Source organism: Prionailurus viverrinus, chromosome D4, assembly GCF_022837055.1.
Source record: "Prionailurus viverrinus isolate Anna chromosome D4, UM_Priviv_1.0, whole genome shotgun sequence".
Lineage (NCBI taxonomy): Eukaryota > Metazoa > Chordata > Mammalia > Carnivora > Felidae > Prionailurus > Prionailurus viverrinus.
Genome location: NC_062573.1, coordinates 5,808,218 through 5,829,977, shown reverse-complemented (window position 1 = coordinate 5,829,977; position 21,760 = coordinate 5,808,218). Strand labels below are relative to the sequence as shown.

Sequence of the window (21,760 nt, the reverse complement as noted above, 5' to 3'; positions counted from 1 at the left end):
CTGTACACCAGAAACTAACATGTTATATGCCAATGACACTTAAATAATACATAAATACATAAAAATAAACTTGAAGATACACGTGATGTTGTAGTTCTTCCAGGGAGTTGTAATTTGAACAAATGGAGGCACTAAGGGGAACTCCAAATAAAACTTTTTCAAGATGGAAACTGGACCTAGGTGTCCCTGCCTGGTGCTCTGTCCTCACTGATATATGGGACATCACCCACTAAGCCAGGGACAGAAGCTTATTGTTTCAGAGAGGTTACAAGAGCTAGGAACAGAAAATTATTGTCCATCTTGGACACCTACACCAGGCTATGCAGATGTTGGATTCTACCCAGATGTTTGAGGTGAGGGATATGCGGCCACCTAGGGAGGGAGAACACATACAATTCTTCTGAACCTTTGGAGACAATCCTGTAAAAGGTTAATGTGTGTTTCTCTTCTTACTCTCTCTTCCACCAAACACCAGGGATTTAGTGACACAGTATTAGAAGAATCTCCCATGAGGGATGTAGGGGCTGTAAGTATCTACAGCTTGGGAAGGGTGGTAAGAATCCATGGAAGGGAGCATTCATATTCAAGAAACCTTAGATTTTTCTACAACCAGGCACATTTTCTGTTTGCTGTCTCTAAGCACAGTTTGTCTTCTTTTCCATGGAGCAGAAATCAGAGGAGGGGAATAAATACATGAGACAAGACTTCAATGTCCTTCCCTGGTAAGAAGTCAATGTTGAGAATACCTCGTGAAAAGGTGTAAATATCTGATCTCAGAGAGATAATTAGTCATCACTGGATGCTAAGAGAGTGACCTTATGTTTGTGCTAAATGTTGAGATTTTATATCTATACTCTATAATCTTTATTTACCCAGTCTACCTGTGAGTCACATAGCCCAGACCTCAGAATAGGAATTATCAGCTGAAGAAAGGGAATTTGGGGAGAGAATTTTCTCATAAAAATATACTCCTTCCCTTTCACTTTCCCTTCCCCAGCTCTCTTTGCCCCTAACTTCTTACATTCAGTTCTACATTCAGTTCAATGTTTTTTAATGACTATCCTGCTTCTGTTGCAAGTGATGTGGAAAGAAGCATGTTTGTTTAAAAAGATTGTTATTCTTCAACCACAAATTAGGTGAGATAGCTACTTCATGATTATATAGGGGTGGCTTAGCCAAAAATAACCTTTATGAGAAGCTGACCTGAACCTTAGTCACAGACTGTATCTGTGAATCCCGTGATTATCAGCCACAGAGTAAGGAAAAGAAGACGGTAATCTCTCTCTCTCTCTCTCTCTCTCTTTCTCTCTCTCTCTCTGTGCTCCTCTCTCTTTTTCTCTCTCTTTCCTCTTGAATCTATTTTCTATAGATCTCTATCTCAAAAATTCTAAAAGAACAAGTGAAAATACACTTCTGGCTCTCATTTGCCCATATTCATAAAGAAAAACATTGAAGTACATGCTCTATTAGTAACTGATAATTCTCATTGCAAGAACCAGATGGAAAGGTGCATGTCCTAGATGACATAAGAACCATTAATTGACAGGACCTTTTATCTGTAGGTGCATTCAAGTCCATGGGAATGTCCAACCTGACAAGACTGTCTGAATTCATCCTCATAGGACTCTCCTCTCACCCTGAGGACCAGAAGCCACTCTTTGCTCTCTTTCTTATCATGTACCTGGTCACTATAACGGGGAATCTGCTCATCATGCTGGCTATCCGCTCTGATCCCAAACTCCAAAACCCCATGTACTTCTTCCTGAGCATCTTGTCCTTTGCTGATATTTGCTACACAACAGTCGTGGTCCCCAAGATGTTAGTGAACTTCTTATCAGAGACAAAGACCATTTCCTATGCTGAATGTCTGACACAGATGTATTTTTTCCTGGTTTTTGGAAACATAGACAGTTATCTCCTGGCAGTTATGGCCATTGACCGCTATGTAGCCATCTGTAATCCTTTCCACTATGTCACTGTGATGAACCACAGACGCTGTACGTTGCTGCTGGCCTTCTCCGTAGCTTTCTCCTGCCTCCACTCCCTCCTACATGTCCTCCTGGTGAATCGGCTCACGTTCTGCGCATCAAATGTAATCCAACATTTTTTCTGTGATGTCAACCCTGTTCTGAAACTCGCCTGCTCTTCCACCTTTGTCAATGAAGTTGTGGCCATGACAGAAGGGATGGCTTCTGTGATGGCCCCATGTATCTGCATCATCATCTCATACCTAAGAATCCTCATTGCTGTCTTCAACATTCCCTCGGCGTCTGGAAAATGCAAAGCATTCTCCACCTGCAGCTCCCATCTCACTGTGGTGACTCTGTTTTATGGGAGTATTAGCTATGAATATTTCCACCCTTTGTCCAGGTATACTGTCAAGGACCGAGTAGCAACAATCATCTACACTGTACTGACATCCATGTTGAATCCATTTATCTACAGTTTGAGAAACAAAGACATGAAACGGGGCTTAGAGAAACTGATAAGCAGGATTAAGGCTCAAATGGATATGCTTTCTACTACACAAGCCAACAAAATCCATGGATCCTGATTATAAGGTGTGAGTATGGTTGTGTGTGCTCATGTACACACACCTGCACACATTCATAGGTGCACACACACACATACACACACATACACACACCAGGATGTAAGGCAAATTTTGTAAAAATATACTCTTTGCTCAACTGTAGTTGCACCCTGTACTTTTCAGCCCTGTGGTCTCTGTTATGTCATGGTTGACAGTATCATTCATGTCTTAGTACCTATGCTACAATGCAGATTACAATATTTCTCTATTCCAGAAAATCACATTCCTTTTACCCCTTCCATATTTATATGGAACCTCCCATATTTCCAACATTTATAAATACATCCAAATTTGGTCACTTGAATTACAAGAGAGTTTTTGTACATCTACTTAGAAATTTATATATGTGCAAAAATGTTTTGCCTTCATAAACACTCTGTTCTATCTGAAATAGTCAGAAGTTGTTTTGCAGGTTGTTGGGTGGGCGAGTGTGTGTGTGTGTGTGTGTGTGTGTGTGTGTGTGTGTGTCCTCTCTGTTGGACTAGCAGCTTCCCAACTGCAGAGTCTGTGTTCTCTGATCATGCCATGATACAACTATGGTTCCTTTTATTAATTCTCCCCACAGCTGGATATCCTGAGCTCTGGAGTCATTAGATTCACAACAACTGACATCAATCACTTAACTGACAATTAGTAAGCCAGCTCTATGCCTCTGTATGTGTTTTGGTCTCCTCCCCTCCTCAAGTTGCATTCATCAGCCAACACTCCCTGAAACTCCTTGCCTGTGTGCTTCTCTCTCAAAGGTGCCTGTATTTCCATGTCTTTTCTATTCATTACTTTTTTCAGAATGATGGAAGATTTGTTCTATGTAATCAGAAATGCTCCCAGTGGCCACTGAAGACAAGAGTCAAAAATCAATGGACGTAAACTACTACTAAGAAGCTTTGGGTTACAAAGCATCATATCAAAGAGGCTCTCAATTCAGTTGGAAAATGAATTACAAAGAAAAGCAATGATAAATTACTTTATTTTTTCATTTATTTTTTAATTTTATTTAAATCCAAGTAAGTTAACATATAGGTAATAATGATTTCAAGAGTAGAACTAGGTGATTCACCGCTTATATGTAACACCCAGTGCTCATCCCAACAAGTGCCCTCCTTAATGTCTGTCACCCATTTAGTCCATCCCCTACTTTAAACTTAAGAAATTGCTTTACCCTTAAGAACAGCAACATGGTGAGATACTCTCTCTTTCTATCCAAGTGTTTGCATTTTAGAGATGCCTAAGTCAATCAAATTAATCTCCCATAGTATTTCAGACAAGAGATTTATGGATAATTCTAAAGTTTTAAATAATAGAATAAGGAGTCTTTATACCCCTTTGATTTTGCCTCAGTCACCCCTAACCTAGGGCAAGGCTGAGTCTGGGTGAGAACAAATTCCTCAATTTAATTCCTTTATTACATGTATGACAAATTAGTTTAACTCCATTCCAAGTCTCATCAATTGATAAGGATATCCTGTTTTGCTGTAGTGAAAAAACGTGTGCTGAACTCTGCTCTGAATACAGAAGATTGAATAAAGATTGATAACAGTGTCTGTTTTGGTTGTGGGTGCAAAAAGTACCGGTACATAGACAACAAGCAGATTTTCACAGCCATTGTAAACCTCACACCTCAGACATCTGAAAATGGAACTTTATTTCTATATCTTCATTTCTATAGTTCAATTTACTTTTGCTATTGAGCCCTCCATCTATCTGGCTGTATCTCAATTCGGACTTAACTCAACCCAATCCAATATTTTTTCAGTAAATTTTTATTTACAATTGAGCCTCATTCATTCATTTCCCACCTCTCATGGATATCATTGTTCCTTCCAAGTCCTGTTTCTAAACTCTCAGGACATACACAACTTGCCCCTGATGTCTTCAAAGACACAACAGGTTTTTGTTTGCTTGTTTGTTTGTTTTGTTTTTAGATTACTCTGTACTTTCATCTTTGCTGATTCAGTTTCTGACATCTGACCTTATTCCATTCTTTTGTCACCATGGGTAAGGGCTAGGGCTTGACTATGAGATTGATGACTGGCCCACATGACTTCTTATACTGTGCAATGATGATCCAATGGTGATATCAGTGGGGGCCATCATGAGGGGGTTCCTGCCACAGTCCTTTGACATTAGTCTAGTCTTTTCTCTCTATGAACCTGGCTTCTGTTCCTCTCACTCATGTATTTGAACAAGTCACTCTAGGCCCTTGAAAAACCTTTAATTTTTTTTATGTTTTTTTTGTTTATTTATTTTTGACAAAAAGAGAGACAGTGTGAGTGGGGGAGGTGCAGAGAAAGAGGGAGACACAGAATCTGAAGCAGGTTCCAGATTCTGAGCTGTCAGCACAGAGCCAGATGCAGGTCTCGAACTCACAAAGTACAAGATCATGACCTGAGCTGAAGTTGGATGCTTAACTGACTGAGCCCCTGGAAAACCTTTAAATTAACCTCCAGGAAAATACTGAGGGCAATATCAGGTCCTCTGCTGTCTAAATAAAATGCCACCATTTTCTATCACTCTTTTTAATTGTGAGAGCAAGAGGAGAACCACTACAGCCCTCATATTGGGATCAGGGCACACGTCCACTCTACTGTGAGATTCACAGACTTAAAGGACCTTGCAAGAGACTCTCTAGTGTTATTTAAATGTGCTCTATTGCTTTTATTTCTTCTTCAACTCTTCCCTGGGTTATATGTGGATCCCAAGTGATGACTCTTAAGAGTTAAGAATTTGGTGTCTAACACACTGGGGTTTTAGCCTGAATTGTGTTTCCCCCTAATTTCATAAGTTGACATCCTAACCCCCTCATCTCAGAATGTGACTTATTTTGGGATAGGGCCTTTAAAGAGGTAATTAAGTTAAAATGATGTCATGATTCAGGTGGTCTCCAATCCAAGATGACTGGTGTTCTTACAGGAAGAGGAGGTTAAAACACAGATATACACAGAGGTAAGACCTTGCGAAGATACAGATAGAAGATTGCAAGCCAAAAAGCATTTCCTCAGAAGATACCAACCCTGCCAATACCTTGGTCTCAAACTTCCAGCCTCCAGAATTATAAGAAAATAAATTTCCATTGCTTAAGCCACCCAGTCTGTAACACTTTGTATGGTAGCCCCAGAAAACAAATACAATATCTTTGATAATTTTGCTGGTGAGACCTGAAAAGTAAATGGTGCTTAATCCCCAAAATTTTATTTCACAGTATCTGCTTGCAACAAATCTTCCATTTTGGCAATGAAATCAGTTTTCAAAATCTGAGTGTTGCTGATTCATGGATTCTCTCAGAGAATATAAACCTGGGAACTGGGGTGCCTGGGTGGCTCAGTTGGTTAAACATCCAACTCTTGATACTGGCTCATGTTATGGTCTCACAGTTGTGGGACTGAGCCCCGCATTGGGCTCTACATTGAGCATGGAGTCTGCCTGGGATTCTCTCTTTCCCTCTCCCTCCATCCTTCCCCGGCTCAAAGACAAGGGAACACTGATTAAACTAAAGTCTCAAGTAGGAAAAAAATTACTGTTACCAGAGACCTTTGAGTATGTGACAGCTCTTTATTCAACCTTCTTCTAACACAGGGAAAGTCAAAGCTGAATATCCAGTTTCTCCTTAGTAAGATTTTACTTAACCTGACTTGAATTTAACTAAATTGCTTTACCATTTCTTTCTAACATTAATAACTAGAAGCCGACTCTCAGTTATAGACAACAAACTAATGGTTACCAGAGCAGAGGTAGGTGGGGTCATGGGTTAAATACATGTATGTAGAGTATTAAAGAGTGCACTTGTTGTGCACAGCTGCTGGCCTACTGACCATTGGTCAACTTCTGCACTGGCACCTTTATGTCATACAAAAGGAGTATAAGTGCTATCTATGTATGATTATGTGCTCACAGTTTTTCCCTCTACAGGAGATTTCAGACAAGATCATTTTGCTCAAAAGAAAAACTGTGGGTGTTTCAGGGGCCCAAAGATTTCCCCCAGTATGTTCCTGATGAGTTTTAAAGGAACGAGGAGTCATGAGAAGAGATGAGGCTGGGGACTGTGAGGCTGAAGGTGCCCATGGGAATTCCCCGGTGCTGGGCTGGCCAAAGTGCCCCTGGCAAAAGGACCTCCACTGGGAGCTAACCTGTTGTGCCAGAATAGCAACTAAGGCCCAAAACCGAGGATGAAGTCTAACCCCTACATTCTAAAGAATGGTCAGGCACTGGCAGTCCAGCCCTCGACCCATCAGGGCTTTGGGGGAATAGCTGGCACAAGCTCCACTACCACTGGCCACCATTCAAACCTCCTGCTTCCACTTTGCCATTTTTCCCTGGGCAGCATTTCCATCATCAGCCTCACAGAAAGAGGCAGCTGAGTCTTAGAGGATGACCCAAATTTTCTTGAGTTCCCTGGCCATAACTCCTTCATAATTTCCATCATCTAGTGAGCTAGTATTTACGTTTTATCATATATTTTTAATAAATTTAAAGATGCCAGCCAATGTATACTAGGTTACCATGGTAACATAGAGGTAACTAGCATAAATCTGACCTATAATTCTGACTAATGGGAATTAATGACCTCATTTTATTTGTTACTTATTTATTTGAGTGACCTCATTTTAAAGATGAGGAAACTGAAGTTCAAAGAGGTAAAGTGACTTGCCCAAAGTCACTAGCAAGTAAGAATAAACAGAATTCAAACTCAGAATTGACAAAATCTACATCCCAAGTGCCTACCCAAACAGCATGGGGAGAAATGCAAGCTGTCTGTGGCCACACCTTAACTTGTGTGAGGCTATCACCAAGAACAGCCATGACTTTCCCCCAGAGGCCCTGCTTGGCCTCTATTCCAGAAGAGTTATGAACCAGGTGACCAATGTTCTGATCAGGACATCAACACTTTTGTTCTCAATGTAAAGTATATTTCCTTGACTACACAATGAAATGGGTGTGTCTGGATAATCTGTTTCTCTGACAGCGGGACAGTGTTGGGATACATTATGGCCATGGTTACATTGGTAATGACTTGATGTCCTGAGAGGCTCTAGGCTTAATTCCCAAGCAACCATTCACAAGGAGAAGACAAACTTTTACCCCAGAGCTCTATTTAATTAGGCTGTAAGAAGCTACCCTTAGTGGTTAATTAGCATCAAAGTAAAGAATCCTGGAGGTTCACCAGTAAGATCTCCCCAGAGCCTCGTTAAGAAAGTTGTGATTGGATTTTGTCCCTCTGAGGGAACTTCTGCCATGACAGTGGCTCAGAAACTTTTCTGGCACAATGTCATTAGTGAGTTCTCCTGCTTTACCCTGAGCTCCTCTCAAAGGGCCACATTCTGCTTTAATTCCACAAAGGGAATTGAGGATGCCATAACTCTAAGGCCTTGCCTTCTCCCATCTGAGCTCAATCCTGTAAGGGCAGCTTTGGAGGGAGCTACTGAGTAACCGGTTTTAGAGGGAGACAATGTTTAAACCAGTTGTAGCCAGAACCTTTTCCCTTATATGCTTTGAAGAAATTTATCTTTAGGCATAGAAATCAATTCTCCCATTCCTGTTGGTCTCCTAATTAAAAATCTTAGCAATAGTGTCTACTTTATCTGAAGCAGTGGTTCTCAGCCTCCTCTGCACATATAACATCACCTGGGGAGCTTTTAAAAAAAGCCTGAAAGGGGTGCCTGGGTGGCTCAGTTGGTTAAGCATCCAACTTCCACTCAGGTCATGATCTCGCAGTTTGTGGGTTTGAGCCCCATGTCGGGCTCTGTGCTGACAGTTTGGAGCCTGCCTCAGATTCTGTGTCTCTGTGTCTCTCTCTGCCCCTCCCCCACTTGTGCTCTGTCTCTCTATCAAAAATAAATAAAATGTAGAAAAAGAAAAAGATTTTTTTTTAAAAAGATCCTGATGCCCAGGACCACACCCCAGACCAATTATATCTAAACCCCTGAGATGTAACCCAGGTATCAGTTTGAAAGCTCCCAGGTGATTCCAATAAACAGCCAAGCTTGAAAACCACTGACCTCTTTAAGGGACTTCAGTTGGCTTGTGAAATTTGGTAGAGCCACTGTTGTTATTTTAAGGTTTGGCAAATTAATGACCTTCTTCCTCTGTCTCCTAGGTATGTTTTTAGCTATCATAAGGTATTTAAGGTTTTTATATGTCAATATTTGATGGAAAGAAGGCATTGTGTTAAAATATTTTAATTCTATTTTTCTCACCTTCCTTATTTCTTACCATTTTTTACTTTCTGAGGATACAGATACCACATGAATACATAGAGAACAATATGTTTACATATGCAAATATAAAGATTAAGAGCACTTGTGACCAGTACTGGTTGTTGTATGGAAGCGTTGAATCACTATTGTACACTTGAAACTAGTACATTAACTAACTGGAATTCAGCTAAGTTAGCTAACATTAACTAACCGGAATTTAAATAAAAACTTAAAAAAAATTTTAAGAATCTTTAAGTAGAAAGAAATATATTAAGAGCATTGAAATCATACTGCATAAATATATTACCTTTGAACTTGACTTTTCATCTAACGAGATGTCTTGAGGGTGGTTTCAAGTCACTACTATCCATGATATACTATTGTTTTTAACTTGTTCATTTATTTAACTTATTCTTTTAATAGTTTATAATATGAAGCTACCATAATTTATTTAACCATTCCTCTATTCCTGGACATTTTAAAAGTTTCTATTTTCTTTTATATCTATTACAAACAATACTTCTATGAACACCTTGTGTTCAATATGAACACATATTGTTCAAATGCCTTATATACATAAAAGTGAAATTTGAGAGATATTGTCAAGTTGTTCTCCAAAATGGCTGTGTGCATTTCTGTGCCAGCCTGTAGTGCATGAAGCACCTTTCCCCTCACACATTCAACACCATATAGTATCAATATCAACATCTTCTATGTTTACTAATATATTCATCAAAATAAATAATACTTCATTGTCTTTTATATGTTTATTGATCCTATTTCTTTCATTGTGAATTACCTGTTTATCTCCTTTTCTCATTTTCCTATTAAAGTATTAGCCAGAATGGACTTTTGTTATTTTTACTTTTTTTTATTTTATTTTAGATAGAGAGAGTACACAGGTGGGGGAGAAGGGAAGAGGGAGGGAGAGAGAGAGAGAGAGAGAGAGAGAGAGAGAGAGAGAGAGAGAGAATCCCAAGCAGGTTCTACGCTCAGCAAGGTGCCCAGTGCTGGGCTCAATCCTACGAACCATGACATCATGACCTGAGCAAAAACCAAGAGTCAGACAGTCAACCAACTGAGCCACCCAAGTGCCCCAGCCAGAGTGCATTTATATGCTGCAACATTAAGTTAATCCCCAAATCCCAATAGTTTCACATGGCAAAACTTTATTTCTTGCTCACATAATATGTCTGTTGCAGGTCACCAGGGCTTTTCTATGGATAGTGACTCAGAGAAAATCATGCTGATAGAGGTCCACCATAGCTTATCAAAAACCTATGGCCTCCTTATCAGGGAAAGATAGAATGGAGAATTTCATGTGGTTTTCTGTTGCCTTAATCCATAAATAACACACATCACTTAAACACATATTTCTTTGGACAGAAGTCCCCATGTGTTCACATCAAACTGCAAGGGGTGGGAAATGCAAATTTTCATATGGAATATTTGGTAAACATCACTGCTCCTGTAAACATCCTGTAAACATCACAATTGGAATATTTGTCATTTTCTTATTGATTTATTAGAGTCTTTTCTATCACATGAATACTAATCTTGTCTGATACATATATATACATCATCAGTATTTTCTCCAAATCCTTTGACTCTCTCTTAAATTTTTTTAATGTTTATTTTATTTTTGAGAGAGAAAGACTACTGTGAGCTGGGGAGGAGTAGAGAGAGAGAGGGAGACACAGAATCTGAAGCAGGCTCCAGGCTCTGAGCTGTCAGCACAGAGCCTGATGCAGGGCTCAAACTCACAAACCACAAAATCATGACCCACGCTGAAGTTGGACACTTAACTGACTGAGCCACCCAGTCCCCCCCCCCCCACTTTGACTCTCTTTTAACCCTGTTCATGACATCATTGGTCACACACACGTTTTTGCTTTTATGTAGTCAAATCTGCCCATTTTTTCACAGCTTCAAGGTTTATATCTTGCTGAGTAAGTGTTATTCCATCCACAAGATTATAAAAATACTCTCCTATAATTCCTTGTTACCATTTTAGGCATTTTTACTTTTCATATCTTCAAATCCTTCTAGATCTTATTTTCATAGGTGGTATAATATTGAGATCTAAATTTATTAAATTTATCTTTTACTTGAATATACGATTGTCTCACAGTTTTTTTTCCTGCCCCATCCAAAAAGGCTAAATGTCTTTTTATTTTGGTCTATTTCTGGATTCTACTCTGCTCCATCAGCAGAGTAGAATATAGGATTTTATTTTCCTATACAAATACTATGCTGCTTTAACTATCAAAGTTTTGTTGTGTGTTCTTCTGACTAGGAAGACAAACCCATCCTCACCATTTTGCTTCGTTTTCAAAATTATATTGTTTTGTACATTTTCTCTCATTAACATGTTTTATAGTAGACTTGACATATTCTATAAAGAATCCTTTTAGAATTTTGTGAGTCTATTGAATATATGTATTCATTTGGGGAAATTGACATTTTTACTATATGATCTTCCCATCCAGAAATATGGATTATGTCACCAATTGGTCACTCTCTATTACCTACTACTTACTTATGGGTCTTTGCTGTCAATTTTCTTTGGGGAGAGATCATTCCTACTGACGTAAATAAATAAATAAAATACTCCTTCACTGTTCTGGAGGAGCCCCTGAGCCAGGATAGTATCATTGCAGAGCATCAGATTGAGATAGCATGTGTTTTGTAACAAGTGTAAATGACTGTCTTCATTGGACGGTGGTATCTTGGGAGATAAATGATATTAGTTCCTCATAGGGTTGCTAAGTCTGGCAACCCTACAGTCCTCTGGTGTGCCCAGAAGTACACTTTTAGACTTGAATTTGGGAATATGAGAACATGGAAAAGGGGACTTTCCTCGGGGAAAGGTAAATGTGCCATAAGAATTTGCTGCTGGAACAAGGAAAGAAAAGATCAGAAGAGTTCACAGCCAATGCACCTAGGGACAGTGAGATCGGCTATCTACTTTTATGGTTTTCTCTAGTGTTATCTCTTTGTGTTACCTTCAAGTCTTGTTAGAGTCTGTGACTACACAGCCTTGAGCATTGTGTGTCTTAAGAGATCATGGAAGAGGATCTCAATCACACCTTGCCCTAAAGCAAACCAGAACAAGCAGCAGCAGCAGAAAGACAAGCTCACAGGAGGACCAGCAAGAACATTCTGTCTTGAGCATGGGGGCATGCCCAAGAAAACTGACATCTTTCCTTTTTTAAGTTTTTATTTTAATTCCAGTTAGTTAACATAGTGTTATCTTGGTTTCAGGTGTACAATATAGTCATTCAACACTTCCATACAGCACCCTGTGAGAGGTGACTTTTCAAGGGACAAGCAATTCTCCCAAAGAACTAAGAACTTGTAAACATTCAGGTTTCAGGTTATATATGTTCCATCACCAAGATTCATGCAAAGCTCCCATTCCAGGCCAGATAGAACAGTGCGGCTCTCCTCCCCCTTAAAAAAATGAGTAAAATTGGCATCACTCCATGTTAATTCTGTATAATTATGTATCACGAACCACCTAGAAAACATGGGCTGTTACCCAGGGGAGTCTTTGAAGGATGTACACCAGAGAAGTAACCAAATAATTACGAAGTTATTTATAATTTAAACAAACCACTCTGGTCACCAGATGGGGTTATGAGGGAAAGCTTCCAGTTGTCTGTTTGCCCTTCTCTCCACCCTTGTCCACCCTGCTCTGTGCTCCCTGAGGGGAGCTGTATCAAATCTTAGGCTGAGATCTGTATCTAAATATTCCTTTCAAAAAACTCAGTAATAATAAAATAAATACTCTAATAAAATAGGCCAAAGACTTTAAAGGCACCTCTGCAGCAATGATATACAGATGGAAAATAAGTATAGGAAACAATTCTCAGCGTCACATGCCATCAGGGAAATGCAAAATAAAACCACACTGTGATACCACAACACATCTATTAGAATGGCCAAAGTCCAAAACACTGACAACACCAAACGCTGACAGAAATGTAGACAACAGGAATTCTCAACTGATAGGAGGGCAAAAGGTACAGACTATCTAGCAGTTTCTTACAGAACTAAACATATTCTTAATATATGATCCAGCAATCACACTCCTTGGTATTAAACTAAAGGAGCTGAAAACTTATATCCATATAAAACTCTACATATGGATGTTTAGAGTACCTTTATTCATAATTGCCAGACTTGGAACTACCAAGAATATTGCTACCGTCCTTCAGTAGGTGAGTGGATAAAGAAACAGTGGTACATTTAGACAGTGAAATATTATTCAGTCCAAAAAAGAGATGAGCCATCAAGTCTGGAAAACACATGGAGAAAACTTAAATGCATATTACTAAATGAAAGAAGCCAATCTGAAAAGGCTACAAGCTATCTGATTCCATTATATGACATTCTGGAAAAGGTAAAACTATGGAGACAGTAAAAAGATCAGTGCTTGCAGGACTCTGGTGGAGGGAGGAAGGAATAGCTGGAACACCAAGGACTTTAGGGCCAGTGAAACTATTCTCTATGATACTATCATGGTGTCAGTATACATTTGTCAAAACCTGTAGAATGTGCAACAGGAAGAGTAAACTCTAATGTAAACTGTGGATGAGCAATGATGTGTCACTGTAGTTCATCAACTGTGAGAACTGTAGCCCTCTCCTGGGGATGCTGATATTTGGGGGGGGGGGGGAAGTCTGTGCATGTGTGGGGCCCGCAGGTATGTGGGAACCCTCTGTACCAAGTGATCAATTTTGCTGCAAACCTGTAACTGCTCTTAAAAAATTAAGTCTATTAAAGGGAAAAAATAGAAAAAAAAAACAGAAAATATCTATCTAAAGGCATGATTGCTATGCATTTATAGATGAGGACATGTGGTTTAGTGAAACTAAGTAACTTGCCCAAATTCACCCACTCAGTAATTAGTGAAACTGGTGTTCAAAAACAAGAGACCTGGCTCAAAAATGAAGCAACAAAATGTTGAAGAAATGCAACAAAAACCTCTCTCTTACACACACACACACACAAACACACACACAAAATGAGGCTCAAAAAGGTTAAGTATTGCAAAAGCTCACACAGGTTGTAAGAGGTAGAGCCAGCATCTGAATCTATTCCATCTGGCTCCAGAGCATGTATCTTAATCCCTTTCCCATAACACTACACCTACACCTAGATACAGTCATGAGGCCATCATGTCAGAAGCCATCACCTCTCCTTCCAGGTAGGCGCAGATAAGCTTACACACAGACTTGCACAGGAGCACATGTATGCACAGAGAGTATGCATGTGTGCGTGAACACATGTGTCCATGTATGTACTTCACATATATGCACATGGAACATCTCCACCCCTGTTCTGCAAGGCCCTAATTCCCTTCTCAGGTATATGTGGCTGCACCTCCAGAGGCCAGGTTCCCCAAGGCTCCTGCACACAGAGCTCAGTGAGGACATCAGTAATGTTCTCCTCTCCTGGGAAGCCCACAGGGCCAATCCCCACAGGGCTCTGACATGCACGGAGGACAGGCCCCTGGGTTCCAACGCCCACTGTAGGTAGAGAAAGGAGACAGCACATTCCTGAAACCAGATCTGCATTTCCCCTCGCCTACTTCCTCACAGATTTGGAGCCTGACCTTAACCCCCAGGAGACCCCCTAGTCTGATCAGGACCCTGAACCTCCTCTGTCAAGCCCACAGGTAGGCAGGCTGAGGGGTCCTTGGGAACAGAACCTGGGGGTCAACATCTTCATATGATCTTCCTCTCTTTTCCTAATCCCATCTTCTCTCCTCCATCTCAAAGACAGGAGACAAGTGAACGAGAAAACGAGAATACTGCAGGGGGTAAGAGCACACATTCTGAAGCTGGACTCCACACCCTCTAGCTGTGTGGACTTAGCCAAGTCACTTCAAGGGCTTCTCCCTCACTTTCATTATCTGTAAAATGGGGGTACTGTAAAGACTAAGTGACTTAATGTACATAAAATTCCTAGAACAGGGTCTGGCACACCTGAGCACTGTGTCACTGCTCGCTACTGTATGACCGTGACTGAGAGTATCCACGGGAAGGGGCTGCGATGAAGTGGGTGTCTCCAGTAGGAGACATCGGGGTGAGGCACTGCCAGCCCAGCAGAGGGACACTACACTGGGTTTCAGCCAAAGTCCCACTTGAAGCACTTCTGGTCGATCAGATGGATACCAAAGGTATGTTGAAACAGACGGAAGACAATTGTTCATAAAAAAGAACCCAGTGGGCATATTTCAAATGTCCACTTGCCTTGGAATCTATACTTTAATGGCCCGGAATGGCTGGGTCAAGCTCCAATCTGACACTAGAGTGAAAATTAGGCATAAAGGAGCAATTTCAGAGAGCTGAAGAGAGAAGGACCATGCCTGCAAAGGGTTCTGTGGGATCCCTAAGCAGGACACATCTGTTTCAAGACAATATAATACAAAGTTAAATATGGAAGGAATTCCTCACTCCATCCCTACAATCTCACTTCGAAAGGCAACTACACACACATAAACATACACAACACAACAAACACAAATATAAAGGAGATTTATTTCTTTACAGAAAATGAGATTATTCTATATGCATTGTTCTGCAACTTGCTTTTATCACTTAATAAAATATCATGGACAGTAGTGTAACCTTGAAAATATAGCTTAGTAAGGAGTAGCTTCTGCTGTACCATCATACTGCCTGAATTAAAATCCCAGCTCAACCACTTACTAACTGTGGGATCTGGTAAGTTATCTTACTAAATTCTATTTTTTTTATTTAAATTTTAGTTAACATACAATGCAATACTGGTTTCAGGAGTAGAATTCAGTGATTTATCACTTACATAGAACACATAGTGCTTATCACACGTGCCCTCCTTAATACTCATCACCCATCTAGTCCAATTGAAAATAATAATAATGGGTGCCTATCCAGGATTTGGGGAAAATAAAACCATAGAAGATATGCAAAGCCCTTACCTCAGGTTGGAATCGACAAGAGTACTAATAAATTGGCTAATATTAGCCATCTCATTTCTTTAGAAACTGTATGCTATTGAGGAATGAGAATGCACTGTTAATTGTTTTAATAATTTGTGGATATTTAGATTGTTTCATCTGTTGCTTGTTTTGTTTCTTCATATTTTTTATCTGGTATTATAAGCAGTGCTACAAAAATGTGTATATGTATCTTTGTGCTACACATATATGACTATCTTTAAAGGATAGACTTTTATGAGTGGAGTTGCTGGACAAAGAGATGTAGATTTTTGATTCTGATAGAGACTACCAAAAAGCCTAAACTGACTATCTTCTCATTATCAGTGTACATGAGGGTCATTTTCCCTTTAAATACTGCCAAAGAAATTTACTGACAATCTGATAAGTGAAAATCGTGTTTCAATCTAATTTACATTTTCTGAGCACCAACTAGGTTGGTATGTTTTCTTTGATAAATGTGTTGTAGATATTTTCTTTAACTCAATAGTTAATATTTTAGATTTATTTATGATCTCTTTTTGTGTAATTTTCACATTTTTGAGTACAGTTTTGTCATTCTTGCTTCTACATTTTTTTTTTCTCATTTGGAATGGAATCCACATCTTAACACCATATAGATATGTTCTTTATTTTTGGATAATACTTCATGATTTGGGTTTTTTACTTCTAGTTTGTTCATTCATATGGATTTTTCTTTCTATGTGGGTTAGATAGAAATCTGGCCTTATTTTTTACAAAGGTTTAGCATGTCTATAGATGAATATCGATATACATGCATAAATACAGGCATACAGAATTCTTTATGATGGTTCATTGACTGGTTTTTCTTTGTGTGTACCATTCTCCTATTATTATTCATTATTACCTACCTTGATTTTTCGTGTTAAAAACTCTCATTATTCTAAGGTTTTCAGAATTATCTTATCTTTTCTAGGTCATTTATTCCTCTAAGTGAATCTTAGAATGACCTTCTCAAGTTCTATTAAAAATGCCCTTAGGGTGTTAATATAGGTGCACTAAAATTTTATTAATTTTAGAAGAATTGATTTTTTCCAGTTTTATTGATACATAATTGACATATAACATTGTGTAAGTTTAAGATGTACAACATGATGATATGATATACTTACATGTTGTGAAATGATTCCCACAGTATGGTTAGTTAATGTGTCTATCACCTCACATAATGATCATTTCTGGTTCTTCTATGAGAACATTTGAGAAGTACTCTCTTAAATTGAATGGCAATTAGGAGGGGCTGGGAGATGGGGAAATTGGGGGACGTTTAAGGGTACAAACTTGCAACCAGTAACTGAATAAATCCTGGAAACTTTTTTAATGTTTATTATTTTTTTTTAAGTTTACTTATCCATTCTGAGAGAGAGACAGAGAGTGTGAGTGGGGGAAGGGCAAAGAGAGGGAGAGAGAGAATTCCAAGCAGGCTCCACACTGTCAGCACAGAGCCTGACACAGGCCTTGCACTCAAAAACCACGAGTTTATGACCTGAGACAAAACCAAGAGTCAGACACTTAACTGACTGAGCCACCCAGGTGCCCCAATGTTTATTTATTTTTAAAAAAAATTTTTTTCAACGTTTTTTATTTATTTTTGGGACAGAGAGAGACAGAGCATGAACGGGGGAGGGGCAGAGAGAGAGGGAGACACAGAATCGGAAACAGGCTCCAGGCTCTGAGCCATCAGCCCAGAGCCCGACGCGGGGCTTGAACTCACGGACCGCGAGATCGTGACCTGGCTGAAGTCGGACGCTTAACCGACTGCGCCACCCAGGCGCCCCTATTTATTTTTGAGAAAGAGACTGAGCACAAGTGGGGGAGGGGCACAGAGAGAGGGAGACACAGAATCCAAAGCAGGTTCCAGCCTCTGAGCTGTCAGCACAGAGCCCAACGCGGGGCTCAAACCCACAAACTGTGAGATCATTACCTGAGCCCAAGTCAGATGCTCACCCAACTGAGCCACCCAGGTGCCCCATTCCCGGAGATTTAACACGCAGCAAAGACAATACTGAATTATATATAAACTTCACAGTTTCTAAGAGAGAGATCTTAATTTTTCCCATCACGAAAAAAAAAATTATAATTATCTAGTGTGATAGAGGTGTTAGCTAATCTTATACTGGTAATCATATTGCAATAATTAAATGTATCAAATCAACACATTTTACAACTTAAGTTTGCATGATGCTATATTTCAATTATATATTAATAAAATAAATAATAAATTAATAGCTACTCTCTTAGCAAATATCAAGTATGTAATACAATATTGCTAACTTTTATCACCACACTTTACATTACATTTACAGAACTTACAACTGTAAGTTTGTACCTTTTGTTCAGCATGTCCCCATTTCTGCCATCTCCTAGATCCTGGTAACCACAATTCAACTCTTGGTTTCTATGAGTTTGTCTTTTTTAGACTCAGAAATAAAAAAAGAAGGGAATCTTGCCATTTGCAATAACATGGCTAGAACTTGTGGATATTATGCTAAATAGAAAGACTGTATGATAGCACTTATATGTGCAATCTCAGAATTGACATTTTTAAATACTGAATCTTCCCTTTTTAGAAGTATAGTATCTCCATTTATTCATACATCCTTTTGTGTTCTGTTACACTTTCTTCAGATAGATCTTTCTCATTTCTTTTTACTTGTTTCTATCAGATTTATTCCCAAGTCTGTCTGTCTTCCTTCCTTCCTTCCTTCCTTCCTTCCTTCCTTCCTTCCTTCCTCCCCTCCTTCCCTCCTTCCCTCCTTCCTTCCTTTGGAAGAAACAATGGTTGATTTTTTTTTATTTAGTGATTCATCACTTACATATAATACCCTATGCTCATCATAACTAGTGCCCTCCTTAATACCCACCCCCCCCACCCACTTCCCTTCATCAACCCTCAGTTTGTTCTCTATCACTAAGAGTCCTTATGTTTCGTTTCCCTCTCTCTTTTTTTTCCTTCCCATATGTTCATCTGTTTTGTTTCTTAAATTCCACATATGAATGAAATCATATGGTACTTATCTCTGACTGACTTATTTCACTTAGCATAATATACTCTAGCACCATGCACATCATTGCAAATAGCAAGATTTCATTCTTTTTGATGGCTGAGTAATATTCCAACAATTTGGTTTATTTTTTTTTAATGAAGTTACCAAGCTGCTGAATCTTAAGGTCTCAACAAATGTTGTACCTTATTATTTTCATTAAACAATAAGATCTTCTACTTTTATTATTCCTGGTTAAGAGCAGTTTTGTTACTACAGCTGTTTCCATTTGCCAAACAGTCATCACAGACAGTTTAACATGGTGGCTACTGCTTTCAGGGAATTCTATCTGATGAATCCTCACCTCCATCACAATAGCTGCTGGCAATCTTTCAACAAAAGTCCATCCATCAGGACTTCTCTATCATGGTTGGCAAAGTAGTCCTGCTTTGGGTGCCAGAGCTTCATCCAGCTAAACATGATATTCCTGAAACCCCATGGATATTCCTTGTGTCATTTTTAAATATGTCTGAAAGCAATGCTCTAAACAGGTGGTCTCTTCAGGTTTTATTCCTCTTGTTGTGGGGTCTTTAACACAGCCCAAAAAGCAGGTTGCTGGAAATTTATTGTAGGTTCCAAGAAATTCCTTAAGTTGTTTTATCTGATCAAATTCTTGTATTTGGCACTTGTATTGGGTACATATTCTTTTGGTATGTTTATCAGTCACCTTTTCTGATGTATGAGTTTCCTTTTTACTCTGGAAAATGAGTTCTCCAAACTTCACCTGAGTGTCTCCAATAAGGCCTGATTACTTACTGAAGCACAGGCTCTCACATCCTATACCAGTGCAAGGTTGGGGGGCTACATTGCCAGTCAAGTGTAGAGGCAGAGGATCTGGATCAGGGCAGGAACTTCAGGCACCGGATAGTTATACTTTCTTGCCATTGCCAATTGAAATTTGTCACTGCATTGTATTTTTCTACTACAGGATAAATATTAATATTTGTATATGTATCTTGTATCTGACTACTTTGGTAAATCTTCACAGGTTTAAAAGTTCTAATATGAGTCCCTAGGAGCTTTCTAGAGTGTCAGTCAAGTCAGTTAAAAATAATTACATATTCATATTTTAAATATTTGTGCCTATTTCATTCACTTTGCTTTTTCACTGGATTACACTGCCATCTGAAAATATACCTTACCAGTGGTAACAGACACCATCCTTGCTTTGTCTTTCCCATAACTGGTGGGAATGAGACTCTTACATTCAAAGTTTTCTACTCTGGTAAAATTTAAATGTTTAGAATAAGGGTTTCATAATTTTTTAGTCAGAACAATTAATATATATAAAGCCATCCCCTAGGTGAAAAAGGAAAAAAAAATCAAGGTTGTTTCTTGACGAACTCAAGAAGAATCTTTTGAAAGATAATTAAGAAAACTCAGAGAAATTTGGCTAATAGAATTTCAAAACAAACAAATATCCTAAAAACACAAGGGAAACTTTAGTTTCTCATTTAGAAAGCAGCTTGAAATTTTCTTATTTTTCTCCTACTGGATTTTATTCCATTTTTTCTGGAAGGTCTTGAAGTAAATGTTCTTTACAATCAAGACAAATACCAGTGAGCTTTTTTACATGCTGGAGATTAGGGAAGAAGCTGACTTGATGAAATTGCCTTTTACATCTCTCCAACTACTTCTCCACACCCTGTCCAGGAAGGCACAGACATGGAGACCAAGAACTACAGCAGTGACTCAGGCTTTATCCTCCGGGGCCTCTCTTCCAACCCTCAGCTACAGAAACCTCTCTTTGCCATCTTCCTCATCATGTACCTGGTCACCGTGGTGGGCAATGTACTCATCATCCTGGCCATCCACTCAGACCCCCGACTCCATACCCCCATGTACTTTTTCCTCAGCAACCTATCATTCATGGATATCTGCTTCACAACTGTCACTGTACCCAAGATGCTGGTGAATTTACTGTCAGAGACAAAGGCGATCTCCTTCCTGGGATGCCTGGTCCAGATGTACTTCTTCATAGCCTTTGCGAACACTGACAGTTACCTGCTGGCCTCCATGGCCATAGACCGGCTGGTAGCCATCTGCCACCCTTTCCATTACAATAGGGTTATGAACCCACGGCGCTGCCTCCTCATGCTGCTGGGTTCTTGCACCATCTCCCACCTGCACTCCCTGCTCCGTGTGCTACTCATGTCCCGCCTGTCCTTCTGTGCCTCCCATGTCATTAAGCACTTTTTTTGTGACACCCAGCCTGTGCTAAAGCTATCCTGCTCTGACACGTCCTCCAGCCAGATTGTGGTCATGACCGAGACCCTGGCTGTCATCGCGACCCCCTTTCTGTGCATTCTCTTCTCCTACCTGCGAATCATCGTCACTGTGCTCAGAGTTCCCTCTGCAGCCGGTAAGTGGAAGGCCTTCTCTACCTGTAGCTCCCACCTCACTGTAGTGGCCTTGTTCTATGGGAGTGTCATCTATGTGTATTTCAGGCCCCTGTCCATGTACTCAGTGGTGAAGGACCGGGTAGCCACAGTCATGTACACAGTAGTGACACCCATGCTGAACCCCTTCATCTACAGCCTGAGGAACAAAGATATGAAGAGTGGTTTGAGGAAATTAAGGGACAGAATACACTCATAAAATGAAAAAATAGATGGAACAGTTTAAATGGGAGATGACCCAAGAAATGGTCACATCATCTTTCTTTACTACCCATTTTTCACATGACACTCAAAAAGGTCATAGAAGGTAGTGTTGAAAAGCAGTAAGAGCCCTGGCCTTAAAGCTAGAACACTTAGTTTCTATCAATAACATTGACCAAATATATGTGTAATCCCAGGACAAGTGCTGCTAGGAATCCACACTTCAGGAAAACCATTTTTGCCCCCTATAAAATTAAAGCTATCTTGAAGAGCAATAAAGCATCTCCAAATCCCTCCTCTATGGTCTTTACTTTGGCTAGTAT

At 39.6% G+C, this 21,760-nt stretch overlaps 3 protein-coding genes across 3 annotated transcripts; 2 read left to right on the top strand and 1 right to left on the bottom strand.

Annotated features, from left to right (window-relative positions):
• Positions 1-1,558: 1,558 nt before the first annotated feature.
• Positions 1,559-2,554, top strand: LOC125150472 (olfactory receptor 1L3-like). Its single transcript, XM_047830421.1, has one exon. It carries the CDS (start codon positions 1,577-1,579, stop codon positions 2,552-2,554), a length of 978 nt encoding a protein of 325 aa, XP_047686377.1. The 5' UTR covers positions 1,559-1,576.
• Positions 2,555-19,201: 16,647 nt separating this feature from the next.
• Positions 19,202-19,998, bottom strand: LOC125150471 (mitochondrial import inner membrane translocase subunit Tim9-like). Its single transcript, XM_047830420.1, has 3 exons — positions 19,975-19,998; positions 19,330-19,561; positions 19,202-19,245 (listed from the first exon to the last, which is right to left on the bottom strand). Exons 1-3 carry the CDS (start codon positions 19,996-19,998, stop codon positions 19,202-19,204), a joined length of 300 nt encoding a protein of 99 aa, XP_047686376.1.
• A 412-nt stretch (positions 19,999-20,410) lies between these two features.
• On the top strand, positions 20,411-21,435 carry LOC125150486 (olfactory receptor 1L4-like). The gene has a single exon (XM_047830435.1). The coding sequence runs from the start codon at positions 20,503-20,505 to the stop codon at positions 21,433-21,435; it is 933 nt and encodes a 310-aa protein (XP_047686391.1). The 5' UTR covers positions 20,411-20,502.
• The last annotated feature ends 325 nt before the right edge of the window (positions 21,436-21,760 follow it).